The sequence below is a fragment of the Paroedura picta genome, chromosome 3, assembly GCF_049243985.1.
Source record: "Paroedura picta isolate Pp20150507F chromosome 3, Ppicta_v3.0, whole genome shotgun sequence".
In the NCBI taxonomy this organism is placed as follows: Eukaryota; Metazoa; Chordata; class Lepidosauria; order Squamata; family Gekkonidae; genus Paroedura; species Paroedura picta.
In genome coordinates, this window is record NC_135371.1 from 23413996 (window position 1) to 23441009 (window position 27014).

General features: G+C 42.0%; 1 protein-coding gene across 4 annotated transcripts; it reads left to right on the forward strand.

Moving 5' to 3' along the window:
• Positions 1 to 1910: 1910 nt before the first annotated feature.
• KBTBD8 (kelch repeat and BTB domain containing 8) lies at positions 1911 to 26447 on the forward strand. 4 transcript variants are annotated; one of them, XM_077325112.1, is made up of 5 exons: positions 1921 to 2128; positions 6741 to 6812; positions 14165 to 14375; positions 15720 to 16834; positions 22294 to 26447. In XM_077325112.1, the coding sequence occupies exons 3-5, from the start codon at positions 14227 to 14229 to the stop codon at positions 22755 to 22757; spliced, it is 1728 nt and encodes a 575-aa protein (XP_077181227.1). In that variant the 5' UTR covers positions 1921 to 2128; positions 6741 to 6812; positions 14165 to 14226; the 3' UTR covers positions 22758 to 26447. The 4 variants fall into 4 exon arrangements, with proteins under 4 accessions (XP_077181226.1, XP_077181227.1, XP_077181228.1 ...); XM_077325111.1 differs by lacking the exon at positions 6741 to 6812 and having other exon boundaries at positions 1911 to 2128; XM_077325113.1 differs by lacking the exons at positions 1921 to 2128; positions 6741 to 6812 and adding an exon at positions 2391 to 2772.
• The last annotated feature ends 567 nt before the right edge of the window (positions 26448 to 27014 follow it).

A 27014-nucleotide genomic window follows, 5' to 3' on the forward strand; every position in this document is an offset into this window, starting at 1 on the left:
ACCTTGTCAAAAGCCTTACTGAAATCTCGATAAACAATATCCACTGAGTTTCCACGATCTAATAAGTCCATCACTCAGTCAAAGAAGGAAACCAGGTTGGTCTGGCAGAACCTGTTGGAGACAAATCTGTGCTCACTTCTCCAGATCAACAAATCGTTCTCTAGATGATTGCAGATCACCCCCTTTAAAATCTGTTCCATTATCTTCCCTGCAATTGTGGTGAGACTCACTGGCCTGTAGTTTCCCCGTCAATTCTCCTTTTTTGAAGATTGGGATAATATTCCCTCTCCTCCAGTCTTCTGGCACTTCTCCAGTCCTTCAAGTGGTCCTAAAGATGATGGACAAGGGTTCCACAAGCTCTCCAGAAAGTTCTTTGAGCACTCTTGGGTGGACACCATCTGGCCCAGAAGATCTGAACTCATCCAGTGCAGCTAGGTGTCTCTCGACAACTTCTCTGTCCATGTCAACCTGCCACTCAGACACTATACCTTGCCTGCTACCATCCCTAGATGTGTCCATATTCTTCTGGGAAAACAGAGGCCAAATAGGTACTAAGCGTTTCTCCTTTATCTGTCAGAGTTTCTCCATCTTCAACAATGGGCCTATTGCCTCGTTTACCTTATGTTTGCTCCTCACATGTCTGAAAAAGCTTTTCTTGTTATAGTGGGCTTTCCTGGCCAGTCTCAGCTCACACCCAGCTTTGGCCTCTCTGATGGCTGACCTACAGTGCCCAGTAACCTGCAGATACTCTTCTTTAGAGGTCTGTCCTTCTCCCCAGTTATAATTGTGGAAGTATAAATTATTTTAAATGTGAAATGTTTTACTACAAATGACCAGACAGTCAATAAGGGACCTCCAAGTAGCTGCTTTATTGCAAAGAAATGTATAGAACAGACTAGAAAGGGAGATTGCAGAAATGCAAGTTATTACAACATTCAAAACAATGGAATCCCCAGAACTCAACAAGGATATTGGTTTCTTATCCATGTATGCTAGCCTCATTCAACTCTTATATCCACATCCCTCACAATCCCATCTTCCTTTTATTTTATTTGGGACAATAAGACTGTAATGTGATATAAGTATTTAATACTATTTAGAATCTAACTCTCCGGTCTCAGGAAAGGATAACAAACTTAGCACAGCTTGTCACTTGTGGGATACCTTGGGTGGAGACGGATGGGGCTAGCAACAAGTCTCTTTTAATTACTTCATTTCACAACTGGGAAAGTGTCTGCCATTAATCACTAACAGTTTTATTCCACAATGTTTTTGTGAACGACAATCAAACCCAAAAGACTGATTTGCTTTCCTGGCAAGGAATTACCATACAGCCTATTTAGGATGATGTGACGCTGCTTACTAATTTGGTAATTTACTTTTCCCTTATATTATTATTATTATTAGATTGATTACCCGCTGCTCCCAGCAAGCTGGCTCCCAGCTGGTTACTACATTAACCTATTGTCTGAGGAAGTGTGCCTGCATGCGGAAACTTACGCCTTGACTAAATCTTTGTTGGTCTCAAAAGGTGCCATTGGACTCAATGTTGTTGTGCTCTTTCAAACCAACACAGCTATTCACTTAAATCGACTAGAAATTAGGTAAGCTGTCCTCAGCAAAAGGGGAAATGCGGGATGGATAGATGCATAGATGGAATGCATATGGGGTGGCACATCCAATCCCCAGCCCGCATCTGATGCACGGTCGGAAGGAGCCCAACACAGCAGGGCCCCCGGGGGAACTACTGATATCCTGCTCCAGGTCCTGCCGGAGCTCGCCGTCCTCCGCTGGGGTCAGCCGCCCAAGCCTCAGCGAGGCTCAGTGAGGGGCGAACTACAACTCCCAGCAGGCACTTCGGGAGCAGCAGAAGCGTGCGGCGGCGAGCAGGACTACGTTTCCCAGCAGGCCCGCGGCGGAGCGGCGCCGCCGCTTCCCCCATCCGCGCTCGCGAGCGTGGCGGGGCGTTCTTCGCGGAGCCGACTGAGGCCGCGGTGGCGGCGCTGTGATCCGCGCTCGACAGAGACGGGGCCCGAAAGGGAAGCGGTGGCGGCCCCCGCTGGTGACAGTCCCGCCTGGGCCGGCTTGTCCCGCGCCCGCCCGCCCCTCAGCATGGCTGCCATGGGAGGTGGGCGTCGCTGGGCCGGGGAGGGACGGGGCGCGGGGTAGAGGAGGAGGAGGGGGGGTCCTCGCCTACCTGCCTGCCTGTCGGGGGCTCCCGAGGCCTGCCTGTGGGGCAGCCCAAGGGGTGGGGCTGGGCCAGTCCCAGCGCCATGAGAGTTCCTGAGGGAAGGCCGGAGTCTGTGGGAAGAGGTTTGGGGGAGGGGGTGGGGTCGAGGCACTGAGGGGGGCGGCGGCGGCGGCAGCAGAAACCCAGTGGCGTTTTGTGTCTGGGGAGATGCAGGGATTTGTTTGCTGGACTTGGGATGCAGCCCGTTCAGTATGGTGCATTGATGTAGGCGGCTGTATCGTACTAATGCTCTGTTGGTTTTCATGTATTCTTGCATTTGTATGCCGCCTTTCCCCAGGGGGCTCAGGACAGTCATAAATACCACATAAAATCATACATATGATTAGTCATGGACTCTCGATATTATGTATACTACTGTGCTGTATGAATATTATGCTTTTTACCCCCTCTCCATCTTGGAACTCAGGGGGGTGTACCTAAGGGGTTCCCGGAGATCTCCTAGTTAGGGTTGTCCAGACCTAAATGTCCTTCAGTTCTGCAAGGTGGCTGGATCCTGTATCTTGTGCTGGTCCATTGAGATGGTTGGTATAAAAATCACTTAAAAAAATATGAGACTGGGACCTTCCACTTAAAGTCTTAACTTTGGATACATAGCCATGTTAGTTTGTATTAGAAAATGCAACAGGAGTCCGGTGGTACCTTAAAGATTGACACAACTTATTTCAGCTTAAGTGCTGGTGAGGCAGAGCATTTAGTGAACTGAACTCTTATTTGTCGAAGCTTATGCCGGAATTTATTTTGATGGTCCTCGTACTGCTTCAGGACTCTTGTTTTATTTTTACCCTTAAATTTTATAGCCTTCGGTCTACATGATGGATTATTATTTTAAATTTTAATTCCCACCATGGATTTAATTCAGTGTGCATGGCATCTTCAGCATTAACTCAGTCAACTTCTTCTCTAATAATATACTTTCCCCATAATGTACTGTTTGTTTATGCAATGTTTTTTAAAGGTCAGTTTCACTTCCTGGGGTATGTCTTGACCTGATCTGTGTGTAAAGGAAGATATTCTTGAGAATCCACAAATATACTTACCATGGCAACTGGCAAGTGTCCTTTTCTCCATTAGTGAGTCTGGTGGCCTCCTGAAGTTGGAGAATGGGAGGGGATTGTCTGTGATGACATGCTTATCTCTGGAGTGTTCAGAGAGCCTCTCCAAAACATGGTATGGCATAAGAGACGAGCCCCCTGTTTGTTGGTGACTTGGCAAAAGTAAGCACCAATGTTGGCTGGCTACAAGGCCAGTCAACAATTGGTTGTTCTGAATATGCAAGGATTATAAGTTTATGTAAAATTTGGTCAGGATCATTCATTTGTCTGGCTTGATAAATATCTTGTAACACTTTGGTTCTGCTACCAGAGGAGGTATTCCATTAGGATCCAAGTCATGCTTAATAATCAGTTACACCATGTACAATGTAGTCAGGCTGGTAATTTATCTCTCACTTCCTCTTCCCCACCCACCTTGTTTTTCTCTGAAAGCATCGTGGCCATTTCCTGTTTGGTCAGTAGTAGAACCTGAATTTTAAATGATAACAGCCTTGTCTTTTCTTGTTGGAATCCCTGCTTGTTTTCATTGGTCTAACAAAACAGGTTTTGTACTTGAAATGTTGCTCAATTGTCAGTTCATTAGACATTTCTTATGTGCTGTTTAGGCTGTGTTCCTTTTCTTAATACACGGCACTTGTACTGCAGGCATATTTTAAAGATAATTGGATTTAATTTTACCAGGAACTTTACATCCTATCATAGGTAATGCAATATGAGTTGCTTTACATGCTTTTCAGGAACAACCTCTGAGAATGACTGGAGTGATTGGGTAGGTTGATCCTATGCTGCACAGGGCTTTAAAGGTCCATATCAGGACCTTGAAATGAGCTTGAAAGCAAACTGAAGCCAGTGTAGATGGATCAGTACTGTAGTGATTTGGTCTCCACAACCCACTTCAGTCATCACTCTGGCCATAGTATTCTTTAGCTTCCAGACAGATCCATGTAGAGCATACTGTAGTAATGTCATGTAGATGTCACACAGGGCATACAGAATCTTTTCTGTCCGGGAAGGGCCACAACTGGTTCATCAGCCAAAGCTGGTGAAAGACACCCCTGGACAGTGCTGCCATCTGTTTACCCCACAGGAGTTCAGGATCTGGGAGCATGCCCAAGCTATGAACCTGCTCCTTTAAGGGGAATGTGCTTGGCAGTGCTAGTTCCATTCTTCACCCTTGCTGCACAGTCCCAGTCTGAACTGGTGGCAGCAGCCTCGACGGGGTCTTAAAAGGTGTATAAAGTCCGAATGAAATAAACATTCTTGCAGGCTGTTCTTGCAAGTGGCTATGTGGAGAAAGTGGCATCGTTGCTGGGTAAAAGAGAGCCAGCACCACCAAACCCAACAGTGAGGGTAAGGTGGCTTTCCACCTGGCTTCCACAAAAGGGCATGGCGAATGCCTTTGGGTTATGACATATTGAAATACACCTTCGGAGAGTGTTCGGAGTGGAAGGTGAAGAAACTCCAGTCCTGCTTGTAACCTTCTCATCAAAATTGTTGAGTCTGCATTCAGTTCAAGGGATGGCTACTTGTTGAAGTTAAAGCCATCAAACTTTTACTGTAGGCCTGTAAATGGCCTGGGTGATAATTCAAGCCACTTGGGACACCACATATGGCCTGCAGCATCTATGCAATGTTCTGGGTAAACTGCCTATCTTGACTTCTTCCTCCCCCATAGTCTTGCCTTTAAATCAGCAGAGCAGGTTTCATAGAATGAATATAGGATTTGCAGTTTGTCAACCCTTGCACCTAGTACAGGAGCAGCAGAAAAGCTGTAAATGAGGAGGACCTGTCATGTCTGGGCCATGGGGAAAAAATTGGATGGCAGGATATGAGGGTAGGTATTCTTTTGCTGTGTTTTGGTCCTACCAGTGGTCCATTTGGTCCAGTCTGACATCAAAGAGTGGTCTTCAGATGCTTTCAGGAAGCTCACAAGCAGTTCATGAAGGCAGCAGTAGATGAGTTGGCTTTGAAGGGTAAACAAGCACCATGAGTATGATAATAAGGAGTTGGTCACTATAAAGAATTCCTCAGACTGGGGGCAAGGGGGAAGGATGCTGATAACTGTGATTAGTAGTTGAGCTAGTAGTAGGCAAAGTTGTAAAATGATAGCATAATGTAAACTGCTGAAAATGTTTGTCCCAATCAAAACTAGCAATGTATTTGGATTGTAGACACTAGGAGCTGTGAAGTTTGAGACTTGTGATTTACTGCGGTATCTTTTTTGGTGACGTGTAACATGCTTTCAGGTTTGCTACAGCTTCATTTAATAAGGAAAAATAAGAGGGTTTAATTCCCCTTTTAAAACAGCAGACACATTAATCATCTGGATATTGTTAGTCATCAGCAGTAGATGAAGGTACTGATAGATTTTTGATGCAATCTCAGTAAAGCAAAAAATGCTTTATTATGGAATCCCTCATAGTTCTGTATTGACAGACACAACTTGATTACATTTCACTTTAGGTCAAGACCAAGAAGAGGTTTATTGATTTAATGCTTTCCTCTTTCAAAGGAAGTCAGAATGACATTTATTCTCTCTACCCTCACCCCCCCCCCAGGTTAAGATGAGAGATACAGACCAGCAAAGCCTGTTGAGGCTGATTGGGTATTTGAACCATGCATTCCCAAGCCTTGGTGTAGCATTCACCATATTACAGTGGCTAGATGGAAGTGGTGTCCTTCGTATTTGTTTGCTATGTGCAAAGTTCTTACAAAATAATAATTGGAGCTGAAAGTGTACAGGCTGCACTTTCAACTCAATGGCTCCTCTGACTTGCTGGCCACCAATGAGGGGTGGCTGAGATCTGAAATAATGAAGTTTGAGTCCAATGTCACCTTTAAGACCAACAAAGTTAATTCTACATGCACACAAAAGCTTATACCCAGAATTAACTTTATTGGTCTTAAAAGTGCCACTGGACTTAAATTGTGTTCTGTTACTTCAGACCTACATGGCAACCCACTTGAATTTAGATTTGAAAGGGCATTGTAATTTCAGTGTGCATTGTCATGGTACCACTTCTGTGATCCTATCATTAATGGAATTCTGCTTGCTTGGGGGTGAACTCTGCTGACAATTTGTTGGATACTCACTTTTCAATGAATTCCTACATCAGGACCAGCATGCCTTCAAGCTGGTTGCAAGGAGGCTAGCCTGCCTGCCTGCTGTGGAAGGAAGGCTGCAGGGTATCTGTTTTCCATGTAGAAGGTCCCAGTATCAATCCATTGTATTTCTGGTTAAAAGACTCAAGTCGCATGGGATGCAAAAGCCCACCGACTGAGACCCTGTAGAGCCACTGCCAGTTGAAGTAGACAATACTAACCTTGATGGACTGATGATCTGACTCAGTATAAGGCAGTTTCATTTATGAATTAGAGGCAGAACAATTATATAGTCTTCCTTTTTTTAAAGAAAAATTTGTCTTTCCTTTTATTAGAGCTACAGCACATGCTTCATTTACCCGAGAAGATGGCAAAACTGGTTTTATAACATTTATGGAACAATGCAAGTATGTAGGAGATTAACATTGTTTTTGCCTTATAGTCATCATGTCATAAAGATATAGAAGTTAGGAAAACCAATTTCTGATGTATGAGGGGGGCAGTCAACATGGGTAAAAATGATAATGAAGGGTTGGCTAGGAAACTGAGAGATAAAACATGCACACATCATGCCGGGCACATCCCTTTACTGCTTTTAATGCTAATCTTCCTCACTGTCACCATCTGGAAGTGATGCACACAGGCATCAGCCCACACCCAGCCTTACCTGGCTGTTTGAGGCACAGATTCTAACAAAGATTGCATGCAGGCACCTTGCTCCACATCCCATAGAAAAGTACCATGGAAGGTGGCTTCACTTGTGTGGCTCCAGCAGTTCAGAGTTTTCTTTTAAGTCAAGGAATCAAAGAAATCCTGGAAGTCATGGAACTCTTCCCAGCCTGCATATACTGTGAAATGTCCCACAGAGCAACCCTCTTCCTTAGATTCCCCCATTCCACTCTCTGACAGAGGAGAGGAACTAGATGTGCTGCAGGTCACTGGTGTTGCTGCCCCTAAGTACAAGGCTGCGTTTCTGAGTACAAAACACCTAGCACCTTCCTTGGAGGAAGATTTAAACATGATGATGATGGTGGTGGTAGGTGGGGATTGGATTGGACCTACCTGCACCACCATATATACGTGCACCAGAACTTTGTGCATCAAATTAGTGTCTCCTAGTGGTTAGATGATTGATTACCTCTGCACATGCCACATGTTCTTTCTTCCCCGTTAAAGGGTGTGAATAGATAAATGTGTGCAGAAAGTTAGCCACTTTTGGGAGAGCTGCTAAAATGAAGCCCTCTTGTTGGATGTGTTTGAAACTCAAGGAAAACTCCTGCTATGCAGCCTCTTCCTGCAGTGCCTAGTGCTAGAAATCAGCATGAAGCTGGGACAGGGGACTATTTCCCATCACCCTTGATAATGTGGTGCCTCTCAACTCGAAGTACCAACAATATTTTAACCAACTGCCAAAGAGAGACGTGTCTCTTATGATGGAAGTCAGAAGCGTAACATCTGGTGGTATCAGTTTATGATGGAAGTCAGAAGATTTTGGGCACAAGGACTATCCAACCAATTTTTGTTGCACTGGCGAAGCCTACAGGGAGCCCTGCCTGACCATCATTGTAAAGAGAGTCACCACAAGGGACTTGCAGACCCAAGGGCATGTGAGAAGTCTACATAGACATTCCACACATCCCAGCCAAAAACTCCCCTAGAGCTTGTGCTCCATAGGAGAGGTTGAAGGAGAGATGCCTCTATGGCATTTGATGCATGCCCCCTTTAACACTGCCATACCAAAGCAAGCTACCAGTGCGGTAAACTGGTGACCAACCCTTTACATCTTTAATCCCAAGGGCGAGGATCAGAAACCCTTTCCCACTGGTGAAAGAGATAAGATTTGAATGATTATGATATAAAGATGAATCAGAGAACAGAGGTGGACAATGCTTTCCATGTGAATTTGGTTTTATCTTCAATTAATGCTGTCCTGAGCCCTCAAATTGGTGGTGTTGAAAACAATGGTGTCCGTGTTGCATTTACACGGATACTAGCCTCCTTTGGGGTCTAATAAAACAGAACCATTTCATTACATGTGCTTGAAATAGGGAGGGCAGATGTCTTAAGAAATAGATGACTGTGTTCTGTGCAGATTTGATGGCATTACTTTCAATGACTACTTCCATCCCATTGGTTGCCCATTGAAAATAATGGGGTCTGCAGGGTGCATATGCAAAAAATCACCTACTTTGGGGTCCATTGAAATAGAACCCCTTTGTTGCTGGCACTTGAAAGTTAAGAGTAATTCTTTGCAGATCTGGTGTGTTATCACCTGAGCCTTTGGGGAGGGCGGTATATAAATGTAAATTTTTAAAAAATTATCAATCACTGCTGCTCCTGAGCTTAAAATTGGTTGTCCATTGAAAATAATGGTGTCGGCAGTAGATATATATACAGAAACTAGCTTACTTTGGTATCCTGTAAAATGGAGCCCCTTTGTTGCATGTGCTTGAAATTTGGGTGGGAAGTCTTGAGAGGGGTGGGAGAAGTGAATTCTCTGCAAATTCGGTGGTATTATCTTCAGCAGTTGTTGCCCAATTGGTTGTCTGTTTAAAAGAATGGTCCCCATAATTTAAAACTCAAAAACACCACATGGATTTCTAATCCAAAACAGTAATGCAGTACCAGAAAAAAGCTTTTATAGTACAACATATATAACAGATCACTGGATCTGAAACTGATTTAACATTTTTCTTCACACATGCCTCTTGTGACAACACAATGTTCTTGTTTCACATTAGATTTTTTCTCCATCGAGTTTTTCTCCATCGATATATATAAAAGCATGTTGAAGCATGAAGAATAAGCATATTTAAAACAAATATTTCATTGTAAGGTCTTGAAAAAAAACAAGGCTTCTTTTTCTTTGAGTACTTGTAAGTTGATATCTGGTAGGAAAGAAATAACTTGACTCCACCATCTTAAAACCTACCAGAAGGTGTGGTTTATGGCTAGGGATGCCAGTCCCAAGTGGGATCTAGGTATCCCCCAGTTTTACAGCTGTTATCCAGGTGACAGAAATTAGTTCCCTTGCCCCAAATCCTGCACACTCCCAGCTCCACCCTTAAAGTCTCCAGGGATTTCTCAACCCAGAGCTGGCAATCCTATTTATGGCTTATTTTACAAAGGAACTCTGACACCTGTAGATTTATTGCTCTTGAGGCTTAAGAAATAACTGCCAGTGTTTGCAGCCTCAAATTTATTTTTGAGTCCATGAGAACACATACAAGACTATCAGTTATTAGAGATTGGGTGACAGCAGCATTTCACAGTTACGAACTATACCACCTATTCTCCGGTTTACGTAGTTATTCTAGAATCAACCTCTTTCTAATTTCAGGACAACAGATACATTTGTTAGTACCACCAGCACAGAGCTTAGCACACTCAGATCTTGTTGTCATTGTCCTGGGTATACATTTTGGAAATAAAATATCAAATATGTGGAAACTAAATAACATTGTTAAATAAAGAGAGTGAAAATTTTACAAGAAAAATTGAAAGTGTTCTTCGAAATCCCTGCTAGCAATGAAGTACTTAAAAGTTCTATCTGGGGAGCCAGTGAAGCTTATATTAGGTAATGGTAAAGGTATCCCCTGTGCAAGCACCGAGTCATGTCTGACCTTTGGGGTGACGCCCTCCAGCGTTTTCATGGCAGACTTAATACAGGGTGGCCTTGCCAGTGCCTTCCCCAGTCATTACCGTTTTACCCCCCAGCAAGCTGGGTACTCATTTACCGACCTCGGAAGGATGGAAGGCTGAGTCAACCTTGAGCCGGCTGCTGGGATTGAACTCCCAACCTCATGGGCAGATAGCTGCTTGCCACTCTGTGCCTCAAGAGGGGATTTATTTATTATGGGGATTTTAATTAATTTCTTAATTATTTTTCAATTTATATCCCACCGTTCCCAGCAAGCTGGCTCACGGTGGGTCACAAATAAAACCCCCAATAAAAACATACAATATTATCCCATTAAAACAACCATTTATATGTTTCATATCAGCACAGAAGAATTTTGAAAATAAAAGGATTGCATTGAAAAAATTAAACATCTACATATAGTATTAATAAACACACTAAATTGGGACTAGTTTTGAATGCACTGAAAAAGGAAAAAATAAATTACTAAATTTAGATACAGAAACAATTCAAAAGAACTTAATGTATGTTAAACGACAACATTTTAAGTTAGGTGAGAAACCAGGGAAGTTACGAGCCGCTCAAGTTAAAAAGAAACAAGTTGAAGAAATAGTATTTGCTATTAAAAAAAAACAGTGAAACCTTTGCCACACAGATGATATAGTTGAAAGAATGTGTAATTTAAGAAAAAGATCTCTATTCCTTACAAAATTCAGATGACAGAGATATACAAGATTTTCTAAAGAAAGGTCTCCTGAGATCATCGGTAAAACATAGTCAAGGGTTAGAATCCATCGTAACAATCCAGGAATTTCCTAAAGTAATAAAAACCCTGAAAAAGAACAAAGCCCCAGATTTAGATGGTCTGACAGCCGAGTATTATATATCATTTAATGAAATCGTAGGTGTACCTTTATTGAATATGATTAATGAAATTTAAAAAGTTGTGGAGTTACTATAAACCTGAAGGGAAGAGAAATATAATTTGCCATAAACCCGGGTAAAATGAAACTTTAACTGCTTCTTATAGGTTGATAACACTTGAATTGTGATAAAATACTTACAGTTCTTTTGAACAGGCTTAAGAAAATAATCAACAAATATGCAAGTTGATAATCAGGCTGGATTTAAAGCACATAAAAGGTAAAGGTAAAGGTATCCCCTGTGCAAGCACTGAGTCATGTCTGACCCTTGGGGTGACGCCCTCTAGCGTTTTCATGGCAGACTCAATACGGGGTGGTTTGCCAGTGCCTTCCCCAGTCATGACCGTTTACCCCCCAGCAAGCTGGGTACTCATTTTACCGACCTCGGAAGGATGGAAGGCTGAGTCAACCTTGAGCCGGCTGCTGGGATTGAACTCCCAGCCTTATGGGCAAAGCTTTCAGACGGCTGCCTTACCACTCTGCGCCACAAGAGGCTCTTAAAGCACATAGGCATCTAAATTTGAACCTATGGAAAATCTTGGGATTAACTGGATATATTTTTAAAAAACAATCTGAGCAGCTTTTTAATTTCTAGATGCTAGGTAGAGCAACTAGGTAGTTGGTCAGGGTAGAGTTAAGTTAGCTAATTAAATGTTTAAACCACTTTGGTTTCAGTTAGTACTGAAAGTTAGTACTAAAGTTCAGTGAGAACTTTATTAACTGGGTGTATATAGTATATTCAGGTTTTGTTGCAAGACTGCATATTCACTGGGAGCTCTCCTGACAGTTTGAGATAATACGAGGAGTTAGGAAGGGTCCATCCAGGAAACCCCTCCAGGGCTGTTGAGAAACCCCAGAGTTTCGCAAAATCCTGGTTAAGAAAGCCTGCTTTACCCTTTGTGTCCAGGATTTGCCAAATGTCTTATAGAGATGGAATAACTAGATAACAAACTAAATTTATACACTGATCATATTGTAATGTATAATACTAGTATTAAGAATTCAAGTAGGATGTTAGAAGATATAATAGAGGAATTTAGAAACATATTTGGTTATGAAGTTCATATTGCTAAAAACTGAGGCAGTCACATTTAATGTTGAAGAAAGTTACTATTGTGTATGTAGCCTGTTAAGAAAATTTAACAGGCTACATACAACTACTGTTGTATGAAAACAAGTACTGTTAAATATCTGGATATTTATATCCCAGAAAATAATAATGATCTTTATTACTTGAATTTTGAGGGAAAGAAATTAAAAACATACTATCCACCTGACTGCATTTAAAGTTAAAATCACTAGATAAGATAAGTATAATTAAAATGTATTACCTAAACCCAATTTTCTGTTTTGGTATGTTAACAGTTTTGATACAAGAACAAGAATTTTAAAACATGTAAAAATGTCTATCTAATTTTATCTAGAATTTTAAGAGACCTAAGTTAAATGTTCACGATGCCCAAGATAAGATACTAAGAGGGGGTTTCAGAATTCCCAGTATTTAAAAGTATTACTATTCAGCTAGAGTAGGTTGGATAATTAAATGGATGAAAAAAGATAAAGAGACAACGTTGACTGTAGTGAATCAATCTTTTATGCCAGTACCCTTGAGAGTCTGGATTTGATTGAACAAAAGAGATAAAAATATTTATGATGCTAAGGACAGTGATATTATCAATGACTTAGAAAATGCCTGGACAAAGATCAGACCAAAATTAGCTCCTAGAACAGCGGTTCTCAACCTGAGGGTCGGGACTCCTTTGGGGGTCGAACGACCCTTTCACAGGGGTCATGGCAGGGCGAGCTGCTTGGCCAGGGAGGGGCCACTGCCACTGTTGCCGCTCCTCCTGCAAGGGCCTGCTCTCGGCCGCCAGCCACTCCAACAGTGCCTCCAGCGCAGTCTTCCGCCAGGCGCTCCAGATGGTGGTGCAGCTCAGTGGGACAAGAACTGAACTGAACTGAGAAACCCCGAAAGAAAACCAATTTATATACAATCATGAACAATGGATCTTCACGCTATTGGTCAATTTTGGTTCAATTTCTGTGAAAGAACACTTGCATAATTTTATGGTTGGGGGTCACCACAACATGAGGAACTGTATTAAAGGGTCGCAGCATTAAGAAGGTTGAGAACCACTGCACTAGAACATCGCCATTGGCTTTTGTTATAAAATCTAAAACATTTAGTCAAGCTATAAAGGAAGGGAATTTTAAAGTTTGGGGACATCTAGGGGTGTGTGATTATAAATCCTTAATACCTAATAGGCAAACAGTTGAAACATTTGCAGAAATACCAACTTGAAAACTTGAAGCAATGGGCAGATACCTTGGTTCCAGCTTCTACAGGTTACGTTTTTTTTTTTTTTTTTTTACAAACACTCCTATGTAAAGATGAAATAAGAACCCAACTGATTTTGAAAAATCATCTGTAACTGGTGAAAAAAGATATTCTCTGATATATAATTATTTATTGCATACTGATAGTAAATTGCAGGAAAATATTGTAACACTCTGGACAAAAGATCTGAAAGCCCCAATAAACCCACAGATTAGGGCATTAGTGGGATTTAAATTTTTCAGTAAGCTTTTCTGCCAAACATAATGTCATTAAAATGTTGTATCAGTGTCACTTGTCGTCCTGTAAATTGGCAACAATTTATCAAGAGGCTCATTTTGGGGTATGTGGAACAATAAATGCCAATTTTATACATGTTCGACAGGAATGTATAGAGCGGTAGAATTCTGGAATATTATTGCTACACCTATCTCTAAAGGTATAAAGAATTACCATTATCCCCTAATATATAGTTTTGGGGAAACGATATAGATTTCCTGTCTAAGGATATTCCTGAATTTGTTCTGCAAGGTTAACATTTGCTCAAAATTTGAAGAACAGTATCATTCTGAAGGATGATTGGCTAGAAAAATTAGCAGAGTATATTCACTTATGTAAACTAACCTGTGTATTACATGGCTAAGTACCTGATACATTTGAAAAATTGATTTTTTATGTCCAGAATGAGTTCATTTTGAGTATGTATAATTGATGTTTATTACATCTTTGTAATGTTTATTTTGTATTTCAAATTATTTATATCGAATTTATTTGTACATTTTAGTAAATAAATGAAGGATAAGAAGACTGTCAGTTATCTTTTTGCTCTCCAGTAAAATCCTTTGTGTAATGTTTCACCAGAACAGGGCAAATTTCCACAAACGCTGAACGGAACTCCTGCTTCAAGCACAGCCACTGGTGGGATGGATCCCTTCCATGCCTGTAGCATTCTCCAGCAGCTCAAAGCAATGTATGATGAAGGTCAGCTGACAGATATTGTGGTGGAAGTGGATCATGGAAAAACTTTTTCCTGTCATCGAAACGTTCTTGCTGCAATTAGCCCTTACTTCAGGTATATCTTATTCTTAAGTGCCACTAGCGTGACTCATTTTTTTTGGTTTATTTTCAGATATTCATTCTTCTCGCTGTTGCCCTGTATAAAAATATAAGCTGATAATTACTTAAGAGCTAACAGTAATGGCGGCTACTTTTCAATGATCAAACTCCTCATTTAAACTCTGAGCAGGATTTGGTGATACATTTCTGTGAACAGAAGTGTCATTTTCACCAGTTCCATCGCATGCACTACAGACACCATGTCCTTTAATAGGGTTCCCTGTTGTATATTTGTATGTTCATATATTCTAATAGAGCCTCTTGTGGCGCAGGGTGGTAAGGCAGCAGAAATGCAGTCTTAAAGCTCTGCCCATGAGGCTGGGAGTTCAATCCCAGCAGCCGGCTCAAGGTCGACTCAGCCTTCCATCCTTCCGAGGTCGGTAAAATGAGTACCCAGCTTGCTGGGGGGTAAACGGTAATGACTGGGGAAGGCACTGGCAAACCACCCCGTATTGAGTCTGCCAAGAAAACGCTGGAGGGCGTCACCCCAAGGGTCATACATGACTCAGTGCTTGCACAGGGGATACCTTTACCTTTTATATTCTAATAGCCAAGTTGGTCAAATCTGAGGATTTGTAAATCTGGTGATTGGAGCTGTAAAAAGACAAGACAGAGCTTTCTGCATATCTGGGGGGGGAACACCCCAGATATGTATAAAAATCTTAACTCTAAAAAAATATAGAGAGGGAAAATTAAAACCTTCAAATGATAAAAAAGTGTCTGTACCTTTTTTGTACCGGAAACCTTCAGCATTCTAGACTTGGTTTCTCTTAAAGAAAGGTGGGCTAAGTGGCAGGGCCCTTTCCGTGGCTGTTTTGGCCTTTAAGAGCAGACCCATTGGCAGCAACCATTGGTGACTTAATACCACTTGATTTGCATAACTCAGCTAGGCCAGGCTGCTTGCTACTTTTCAGCAGCAGCTACCCTATGAAATCCAGTGTGGTATAAAGGCTACAATACCAGAGTATGGTACTTGGAGACCAAGATTGACCAGTCTGCTATGGAAGCTCACTAGGACCGATTATGCATGGCGGCGGGAGTGCTGGACTGCTGCCGATTCCTAGTATGCTGCCCCGCCACATCCCATGTACACATGGGGGAAGAAATCCTCTATCATGCAAGTGGTATTCGATACTCAATACACGATAAAGTCAAAACTTGGTTGTTTCAGAGCCAGTAATCTTTTTAAACACCTTGTATACCACAAAGCAGATGCAGACTTAGTAACTTTAAAAAAAGGATAGGTTTACATGACTGAACACTAAGTGAAGGTTCTTACAAATGTGTTTTTTTTCCCCAGATCAATGTTCACGAGTGGCCTTACTGAGAGTACCCAGAAAGAAGTACGGATTGTTGGTGTTGAAGAAGAGTCCATGCATTTAGTACTGAATTATGCCTATACCTCCCGAGTAACACTGACAGAGGCCAATGTCCAAGCTTTGTTCACTGCAGCTAGTATCTTCCAGATTCCTTCTATCCAGGACCAGTGTGCTAAATACATGATCAGCCATTTGGACCCCCAGAACTCCATTGGAGTGTTTATCTTTGCTGATCACTATGGGCATCAGGAGCTGAAAGTCAGATCCCAAGATTACATTCGTAAAAAGTTCCTGAGTGTCACCAAAGAACAAGAATTTCTCCAGCTGAGAAAAGACCAACTCGTAAGCATCCTGGACAGCAATGATTTAAACGTCGACAAGGAAGAACATGTGTATGAAAGCATTATAAGATGGTTTGAACATGAGCCCAGCAAAAGAGAAGCCCATTTGCCAGAAATTTTTGCCAAATGCATCCGCATGCCCCTCTTGGATGCAGAATTTGTAGAGAAAATCCCTCCCATGTTTGCACAGGCTATAGCCCAAAACTGTGTACAAAAAGGACAAACTAGTGCCAATGGCTATACACAACGGCTTGGAATGACTGCTTCAGAAATGATCATCTGCTTTGATGCTGCTCACAAACACTCAGGAAAGAAGCAAACAGTGCCTTGTTTAGATTCCGTCACAGGGAGAGTGTTCAAACTATGCAAACCTCCCAATGATTTGCGGGAGGTAGGGATACTCGTTTCTCCTGACAATGACATCTACATTGCTGGGGGTTACAGACCAAGCAGCAGTGAGGTCTCCATAGACCACAGAGCAGAAAGTGACTTTTGGATGTACGATCATTCAGGCAATAGATGGATCCCTAAAGCCCCATTGCTACGTGCCAGGATAGGTTGCAAGCTGGTTCATTGCTGTGGTAAACTCTACGCAATAGGTGGTCGCGTTTATGAAGGAGATGGGCGTAACTCACTCAAATCTGTGGAGTGCTACGATGGCCGAGAGAACTGCTGGACGGCTGTCTCCGCAATGCCTGTAGCAATGGAATTTCATAATGCAGTGGAATATAAAGACTGTATCTATGTTTTACAGGGTAAGATGGGCTTATGTATCAGTCTGTGCAGGGTGGGGGGTGGAAACTGTAGTTGGGATGTTTGTTGGTAGCATTCAAACTCCAAAGTAGTTGGAGTGGTGTCCTCTTGGATACTTCCTTTACTCATTTCAAGGCAGCATACTTGTTGATGCCGGCTGTATTTTCTTTGCTTATGCTTGTTAAACTCTCTGTTCTGTAATATTGAGGTTGCAGAAAAACAATGGAAAACACCTTAGGGTTGCAGAACGAAGTATTATTTTTATCATTATCATTATCATTATTTAATTTATATCCCTCCTCCCCCCAGAGGCTCGAGGCAGGACACATAAAAACCAATCCCCTAAAACAATAAAAGCACAATAAAACATAATACAATTAATACAAAAGTTACAACAAGAATGGCGGCAAAATTCAGTATAGCTAACCCAATTCCACACCCACTAAGAAGGGAAAGGGAGGGGGCAGATGACAGACACAACCGTCACATTTGTGAGGGGGGCTAGATCTTCTTGTTGCCCGGCCTCAACCGAAAGCCTGGCGGAAGTAGTATGATTATCAGAAGTAGTATGATTATCAGGCATCAGGAAGCAGCAGTGTATGACAGCCATGTTTTATGCAACCCAAGGGCTGTAGGCATATGTGGTGTGTAAGATAGACCCAAGATTTCTCATCACAGTCGACATATTGGGTGGAAAGTAACTGAACAGTGGGTTTAGTTAAATGGGTATTGCAAATAAGTGTTAAGGAAGTCACTAGTCCATCACAGTTTTTGCTAGCTAATCTGTTCATGGAATTAGGAATTTAAAAAACTCTTTCCCCCAAAAAAATTCCTATTTAAAAAGGACAGGTAATGGATGGTACTTCTGAGAGGAAAGATTTTTTAAAAAGGGAAACACTTTTAGGACTTTTCTAGCTTTAGAAGCTGTCACAAGGAAATGAGGGAAAAGGCATTCAGCAGTGATGTGAGTTTTCTGGAGAAATATGAATAGGTAGACAGTGTCCATTATCCACAGTAGATCAATCTTATGCACCCCACAATAAATTTATACCCCAATAGAAACAAGTAGTTGAACAGAAATATTTGATTAGTTTTTTTTAGCAATCCTCCTTTGTTTAAATATGTAAACAAATTCAAAAGTCCAAGTCTGAAGAGGTAAAGGTAAAGGTATCCCCCGTGCAAGCACCGAGTCATGTCTGACCCTTGGGGTGACACCCTCTAGCGTTTTCTTGGCAGATTCAATACAAGGTGGTTTGCCATTCCCTTCCCCAGTCATTACTGTTTCCATATGTAAAAGGTGTGAATGCACATCTGATAAACTACACTTTGGAGATTGCAGACTAGTGCGTCTTGTGACTACAATAGTTTTATCCAATCCAGAATGGATACCCATAGTTTGTTTGATTTTCTTGGATGGAAGGATTACTTAAATTAGATTCTTAGTAGTTTTAAGTTTCAGCTATTTCTCTTTTAAAAACAAGCTTTTAAAAATGAAATCTGAACTTTGCATTGTCACTTAAAACTCTGGTGCAGGACTGCTTTATAAAGGAGGAATGACAAGGGGAAACATCTTTGTCAGCCATCACATTGCACAGTAGGCCTGATTTAAACTTGATTCTTGTGTTTTGTTTAAATTGGGCCATCAGACAGTAAACGTGCGATGTTAGCATGCCAGGGATTTAGAGCTCGTGCACACATTATGGTTGTGTGCTTAATTGTTGCAGATGTAAATAAATGATCTGGAACTAAGGGTGAGTAGCATGGTGGCCAGCTTTGCAGATGGCACAACATTAATCAGAAAGGTGAAAAGCATGGCTGACTGTGAAGAGCTCCAAGAGGACCTTCACAAACTGTGTAAGTGGGCAGATGAAGTTCAGTGTTGGAAAGCATAAGGTGATGTACACCAGCTTCAGGTATAGGTTAATGGGATCTGAGCTCTGAGAGAGAAAAAGATCTTGGGGTTGTAGTGGGTACCTCAGTGAACCTATTGTGCTGCAGCTGGGGAAAAGGGAAACTTTTTGTTAGGGATTATTAGGAAAGGGATCGAGAATAAAACAGTCGATATTGTAATGTCCCTTTATAGATCTATGGTGCAGCCCGATTTGGAATTCTGTTCATGGTTCTGGTCACTGTATCTCCAAAAGGACACAGTAGACCTTGACAAAGTACAGAGGAGGGCAAACAAGATGACTAGGGGCTTAGAATACATTCCCTATGAGGAAAAGCTTTAAGAGACTGGAACTTTTCAGTTTAGAAAAGAGATGACTATAGAGGGGACATTCTAGAGGTTTATAAAGTTATGCATGGAGTGAAGAAATGTGACCAAGATAAATTTTTCTCCCTTTCCCAAAACAACTAGAACTCAATGATGTCCAATGAAGTTGATGGACAGTAGGGTCAGGATGGACAAAAGTAAATGCTACTTTGCACAGAGAGCGATTAATGTAATGAATAAGTGGAAATAAGCAACTTTGAAAGGGAATTAGAGATTCATGGAGGATAAGTCTATCAATGGCTACTAGCCATAGTGACTGAGGGGAACCTCCATATTCAGCAACATTTAAGCCTCTTAATTCCAGAACCAGGAGACAGCGTTAGGAGAAGGCCTCAGCCTCATGTATTGTTTTTAGCAGTTCTGAGGAACTGGTTGGCCACTATGTGAGACAAGATGTGGGATTAGATGGACCATTGGTTTGATTCAGCAGGGCTCTTCTTATATTCTTATACATATTAGGATTACATGCATAGCGGTCTAGTTTAAACGAGATGCTTGGTACAGAGGCCCAAGACTCTCTTGTTGTTCCTGCTACCCCAGCAACTAGTACTCAAGTTCATGGCAAAGTTTCACAAGCAAGGTATTCTGTCCCACTAAGTTTATGCTTAAATTAGCCTTAATTTTCCTAAACATTGAATTTAATATTTTTACTATTTTAGAAGACAACATACAGTATGTTAATTAACTTTATGTACTTGAATGCATATGATCCCATGTCCAGCATGGTCCATAGTTTGTACAATACATACAAACAGTGAAGTAATACAATACAAATTATGAACTGTGACCAGCAGTAATAACGCTTGAGGACGCTTCTGAGGAGCTTTTCCTCATTGGTTACTTTTCCTGGTAAACAAGAAATATCAAGAAAAGAAAGTTCTTTCTTAAGAGCCAGTTTGGTGTAGTGGTTAGGAATGCAGACTTCTAATCTGGCTTGCCAGGTTCGATTCTGCACTCCCCCACATGCAGCCAGCTGGGTGACCTTGGGCTCTCCACAGCACTATTGCTGTGGTGCTATTCTGACTGAGCAGTAATATAAGGGCTCTCACCCACCTCACAGGGTGTCTGTTGTGGGGAGAGGAAAGGGAAGGCGACTGTAAGCCGCTTTGAGCCTCCTTAGGGTAGAGAAAAGCGGCATATAAGAACCAACTCTTTTTCTTCTTCTTAAGAAGCCCTCTTTGTATTAAATTCATATTTCATTTTAAGCCAGCCAGGTTTTGAAAGCAATTTAGAACTGCAACTTAAATAGTGGATAAAACAATCTGAGCATTCCAACTAAGGTTTGAATTGAGATATAAATGGAGGACTCCTTTCAAATACACATTAAGTATTTTACAGAGTCAGATCATTGATCCATCAGGGTCAGTACTGGCAGTAGCTGTTCAGGTTCTCGAGTGGAGGTCTTTCCCATCACCTACTATCTGCTCGTTTCAATTGGAGATGTCAGAGATTGACCCATGGACCTTCTGCCTGCAAAGCAGATGGTCTACCACTGAGTCGTAACCCCTCCCCTTGGCTTGTTCTTTACTACAGTCTACCACCTGGTACTCAACATATGTTTTGTGTTCCAGGCACTTTATTTATTTATTTATTTATAATTGGATTTATATACTGCCGTTTGCCAAAAGGTCTCACGGCGGTTCACAATAAAATATAAAATCAAAGTAAAAAGGTAAAGGTAAAGGTATCCCCTGTGCAAGCACTGGGTCATGTCTGACCCTTGGGGTGACGCCCTCTAGCGTTTTCTTGGCAGACTCAATACGGGGTGGTTTGCCAGTGCCTTCCCCAGTCATTACCGTTTACCCCCCAGCAAATCACATAAAATCCGATAAATACCCCATTATTACAATAAAAGATGGCATTCTATTCTATAACTTTCCCCACTTTCCCCGCTTGTTCAGAGAGAGGTCGGACGTTAATTCTGTAAGAGAGAGAGGAGAGAAAGACTGGCCAATGGATTAGGGGTCTTGGATGGAACCTGGGCTCTGCCCTGGCCTCAACCATATGCCTGGCGGAAGAGCTCTGTCTTACAGGCCCTGCGGAAGGTAATTCCAACAGGGCCCTTAGCTCCTCTGGGAGCTCATTCCACCAGGTTGGGGCCAGGACCGAAAAGGCCCTGGCCCTGGTCGAGGCCAGGCGAACGTCCCGGGGGCCCGGGACAGTCAGTAGATTCATACCCGCAGAGTGGAGAGCCCTGCGGGGGGCATAAGCAACCAAACGGTCCCGCAGGTAAGTAGGACCCAAGCCACGTATGGCCTTAAAGGTTAATACCAACACCTTAAACTTGACCTGGAAACAGACTGGTAACCAATGAAGATGACGGAGTACCGGCTGAATATGGGCCCTCCAAGGAGTCCTAGTGAGGACCCTAGCTGCCGCATTTTGTACCAGCTGTAACTTCCAGATCAGAATCAAGGGTAGGCCTGCGTAGAGCGAGTTACAGTAGTCTAGTCTGGAAGTGACCGTTGCATGGATCACAGTGGCTAGGTGTTCCAAGGACAGGTAGGGCTCTAGTAGCCGGGTGTGGCGAAGATGAAAAAAAGCCGTCTAGGCTACTTTTGTGACTTGAGCCTCCATAGACAGGGAGGCATCAAAAGTCACTCCCAAGTTCCTGATCACTGGTGTAGATGTTAATTGTACACCATTCAGGCATGGGAAGCGTGCTTCCTGATCCTGCCCTCTTCTGCCCAGCCACAGGACCTCCATCTTGGAGGGGTTGAGTTTCAGGCGACTCTGCCTGAGCCATCCAGCCACTGCTTCCAAACAACTGGCGAATGTATCTGGGGGGGAGTCTGGCCGGCCGCCCATTAGGAGATAGAGCTGGGTGTCATCTGCATATTGGTGGCACCCTAGCCCATAACCCAAACCAACTGGGCCAGAGGGCGCATGTAGATGTTGAATAACACTGTTAGTCCTAGTCTTGACAGTGGCAGAATCTAAACTCTGGGCCCCCCTTGTCCCTCCACTCCTATTCAGTCACATGACGTCTTGTCATGTGTTTGTGGTTCAGTGGCTCCTGGGTCTGGATAGGTTTATGACAACTGCACTGGACGTCCTTGCAGTAAGATATGATTGGGTGCATAAACACGTGCAAAGGAAATGTGCTTTAGAAAATGGAAGGCATGAGGTCTTATAATGGAATGTGCCCAATAATGCCTTACATCTCTTTCTTGTTTCTGCCCGTAGGAGAATTTTTCCTCTGCTATGATCCTCGAAAAGATTACTGGGGTTTCTTAACTCCCATGACTGTGCCTAGGATCCAGGGTTTGGCAGCTGTCTACAACAACTCCATCTACTACATTGCTGGAACCTGTGGAAACCATCAGCGTATGTTTACCGTAGAGGCCTATGACATTGAATTAAACAAGTGGACTCGAAAGAAAGACTTCCCATGTGACCAGTCCATTAATCCCTACATTAAACTTGTTGTCCTCAAAAATAAACTTCATTTGTTTGTGCGAGCTACTCAAGTCACTGTTGAAGAACATGTCTTCAGAACCAGCAGGAAGAATTCTCTCTATCAGTACGATGAGATGAATGACCAGTGGCAGAAGGTGTATGAGACTCCGGATAAGCTCTGGGATCTAGGGCGTCATTTTGAATGTGCTGTTGCTAAATTGTATCCGCAGTGTCTTCAGAAAGTTATTTGATTCCTCTCCCCCCCCCCTCCATTTCCATTGGTAAAAATGCCTTAGTAACTTTGGTATTTAATGCTAGCAGAAAAATATGTTTTTAAAGGAAAAACCAATCCAATTCTGTCAGTATTTGATGTGAGCTGAATTGATGGCTTTTTTTTTTTTAACATGGGGACGGGTGCTCTTTAAAGATTGCAGTGGGGAGAAGGGAATTAGTGGTTGAGTTTCCTAATGGATGTTTTCCTGCAGAGTAAGGAGTGGGTTACAAAGTGCAATTATCAGCATTTTCTCTGCTAGTCATTTGATCATGTTGTTCTAGAGTGACAGTTTGACTAAAAGCAAGGATAGATAGATTGGGGTAACTATGCACTCCAGTGAACGCAAATCTAATGTTAATAGCTGAAGTGAAGAGAGCAAGTTCGAAGTAACTTCTTATTTAAAATACGGGTAAAATCTGAGGCAATATCATTAGTTTGCTATTTTAAATTCAGCGACACTAAGTAGGCAAATACCCAGTCTTTATACCTCTTCCATGTGTATAAAGGTACTGAAATGTTCGTTGTATTTATACATTGTGTTAGGTTTTGGAGAAACAAAAACTTGCGACAGTACACAAGCTATCATTTTTTACATATATATATATAAAAAAGAAAAGATATATGTCAGGTCGCTGTGTTGCTTCCTTTCAGTGGGTTTAGTTTTTGCATGGGGTTCCTTACCCTTCCAATGGCATAATAAGTTATAGTCGTCTTCTGCCAATTTAAATACAGAGCTTCAAATGCGCAATTGAACTTGTTGGTCACTCCATGAAGGGCTTAAAACCCAATGGTGCTAGTACATTTTTAATACTTGTTAAGTCTGAAATGGGTCAACGTAGACTGCCAGCATTATGGTAGTTGGTTAGTATTACTGTGTCTAGTCTTAAGCATGTACCTTGCTGCTTTGTGTGTGAACCCCTCCCCCTCCTTTTGAACTTCTTGTGGACCTAGTTCTTATGTAGAATAGGCTAAGTAGTCTTTAATGGCTGTTACTTTGGGGGAGTTGTTCCATCTGCTAAAAGGCTAAGCGCTGAATGCACTTTTTTTTCGTCCATCCTGGGATAAGTTTGACAATGTCGTGTTGAATGCTGTTGGACAGACAGAACAGTCTGGCCAGGTGGGATTTGACTGTGTGTATGTGTGTGTGTGTGGGGGGGGGAGAGGAGTACGAGACCATTCACAAAACTTTGGGTTCCTTATTCTTGCTGTTCTTGGCATGTGTCTCACGCGCAGCTGCTGAATTGTCACAAAACAATGTTTGCCTCCAGCCAGCCAAGTGTGGAAGCCGTTCTGGCTGCCTTGTCAATGCCCTCAGTCCTTCTGTCTGTTGCCTGGTATCCTGCCCTTCAGTTGTTTCTGTGAAAGTTTGCACTACTGAGCTTTCTTGGTGATCCAGCAGCCACTTTTGGAAGTCTGCAGTAGAGAATAATTTTTGGTACTGAACGATAATCCACTTTCTCTGTGGCTGTCATATATATATTGGAATTGATGGGATGAGGATTTCTCCTTAGACCCCCCAAGTAATTTTAGTGTGAGAGATCCAACTAAGCACCAAGCTTAACGGTAGATCTCCTACTGGTGGTTCTTTGCTAGGAGTAAAGTTACGGAGCACAGTTGTTGAAGAACGAAGCATGTCTTACTTCCATTCATTGGGTTTTGCTTTCCGAGATGATTTGGCCACATACCCAAGGACGATTGTTACTTTTAATTGATGAGTTAGTCAGTCAACCCTTGGCTTAAGTGGTTAAGTCAGCTTTTCTGTGTGTAAATATAAATCTACTTGACTTTAAATCTTGCACAATATATTGAACACACAACTGTGAAATTATCAAAAGCATGATAACGTCTCTTTCTATTACATACCTCATCTTCCAGAGATTCACAAATAGCTTTTTGTCTTGGGCTTCTTCAGATAGTTAGAGGTACAGTAGTTCTGGCCTGTAAAACACCATAAGGTTCCTGTTGTGGTCCCCGGAGGGTGGTGAACTTCCCCTGGGTGGCCTGTATCCAATCATGCATTTCCTCCAACAGAACTGATGGTGGTTTCTGCAGATTCCTGTTCCCCCCCCCCCCCCGACTGTTCCTGAGGGCCTCCTGACAATCAGAGCTCAGTGGGCTGCAGCAGGGGGGGGCAGTGAGAAAGTTCTGTTAAGTGATATCCAGAACATTTGGATATTAAGCAAGTTTTAAAAAATGTCACCAGTGAACACTAAATGCAAAAAGATGCCGGTCCTGTGTTCAACCATTGCTTCAAAAAACACTCGTGAAGAAGTAATGAAGCAAAATTGCACAGTCAACATGCTTCCTTAGATGAGAGTTCTGGTTCTTCTGAACTAGAGGTTAAGGCTTTGATATATTAAGTATAGTTGAGGCTGAACTTTAAATGAATTGAATTCTGGTTTCCTTAGGCTGTCTTGAGGATGCTGTTAAAAGGTCTATCCAGTTGATTTCATGTATTTAACTTTATTTCTTACTCTTTATTTGGCTGTAGTAGCTCTGTTATAAGACTCTTAGCTGCAAACTTTCTGAAGCACCCTTCCTTACGATGTTGCATTAGTGTTTGTTTTTTTTAAAGTGTTATATATCTTTCAATAAGTTAAGTTTGGTTGAGAAAATTTACAAAACGTATTGCTGCTTTTTGACAATCTTCTCTATTTATTTAGTAGAAATGTCAGTCTGACTTGAAATTTAAGAAATTAGTTTAAGTTAGCGAATGACCCTGTCATGTGACGTACCGAAGTACAGTATGCTGTAGTTCTTTCTGCAGTAGGTTTGTTCTTAACTTTTCATTTTAAAAAATCTGCACTAAATACAAAGATCTTTTTTGTCTAACCATTTACACTGGGGGTGGGGTGGGGAGGTATGACTGTAACATGCTTGAAAGCTAACTCTTGAAACTTTTGCCATGGGGGGTGGAAGTACAGTGCGTCTTATGCATGAATAATTGTTTAAGCAGTAATATTAACCATGACTTTTTTAGTTCTTTACATGCTTTTAAATTATCCAGTGAGAAGGGTTTTTTTTTTCCAATGTAAATCTAGTTTTTTAGCATTTTTTTTCCCAAAAGCAACCCTACACGGTGTGAGATCAGATGATGCAAGGCTACACCAGATTTACTGTAACTGTACTAACTTTCCACAGAGCCACGTTTTGGTTTTTCTCCATCCGTCCTGCTTTTCTTACTTAGCCTATCTTGTTGAGTCACCAATCTTCCATTTTAATGAATTGGAAAGGGGAGACGGTAAGAGAACACACTGGGGGGGGGGGGGGAAATCCCAGTTTTTTAATTGCAGATTTTGCTCCCTTTTCAAGAGCCGGTCTGCTGAGCACTCCTTGTGCACATGTTCCAGTTTGTGCCAGCCTGATGAAGCCTCTTCTTGATTGTGCAGCAGCAGAGCTTGTGGCATTGTCCCCCTCCAACCTATTACAGCTGGTTTTGTTGTGTGTGCCATGCATGTGGTTTGCATAATATCAAAACACTCCCTGCGTTCTGAAATCTATTTGAAAATGGCATCGGATGTTCAGCGCTCAGGTATGTTAGTAAGAAGTACTGTAGTCCTCTGACGGCAAATGTGTGGAATTTTAAACATTTTGCCATAATTGCACAATTTTGCATTTTTACTTAATGTCATGTTAGTTTTCTTATAATAAACCTGTTCAAATACAATTGACTTCGCTGGTTGTTTTTCTTGATTTTATGGCACATTTTTCAAGCCCCAGGTCTAGTGCTGACATGTAAACACACAAAATTATCCCTGTACTAAAGTCTGCCGTTACCCACTCTTCAGCTCACATATGAACGGTTTGCAGTGTTGTGTAGAGAAGAATTATTCCAATCAGCTGGATGGCTCTGGGAAGGGGAATAGTGGCTGACTTTTAATATTGATGTGGGCTGGGCCATGCACATGTCAATCATGTGGATGTTTTCCTGAGCTTCCTTCAAAGCAGTTGTGCTGCACCCTAGGGTGCAAAGAACAGCTTGGGACAATGTTTGTTTGTTTGTTTTAAAATAAAAAATACTGCCAGCAAGAAAACCGCTGAATATTTCCTCTTCTTGCATTCCTTGCTCCAGATTACAGTTTCCTGCAGTTTCTTTGAAATAAATTAAATTGGAAAAATACTTTCTGAGACTGAGCATCATATATAGTTTGATTTTCAGATGCTAAACATTTATCTAAAGGGAAATCTACAGGATTCCTTCCAGAGAGGAAATAAACTTTAGCCTTGGCCCTTT

Coding starts and splice junctions, on each gene's coding strand:
- KBTBD8 (XM_077325110.1), top strand. CDS start 5,095: ATGTCTGGGCCATGGGGAAAAAATTGGATGGCAGGATATGAGG. Junction 5,138..14,164: donor TTGGATGGCAGGATATGAGG/GTAGGTATTCTT, acceptor ATGTTTCACCAG/AACAGGGCAAATTTCCACAA. Junction 14,376..15,719: donor GCAATTAGCCCTTACTTCAG/GTATATCTTATT, acceptor TTTTTTCCCCAG/ATCAATGTTCACGAGTGGCC.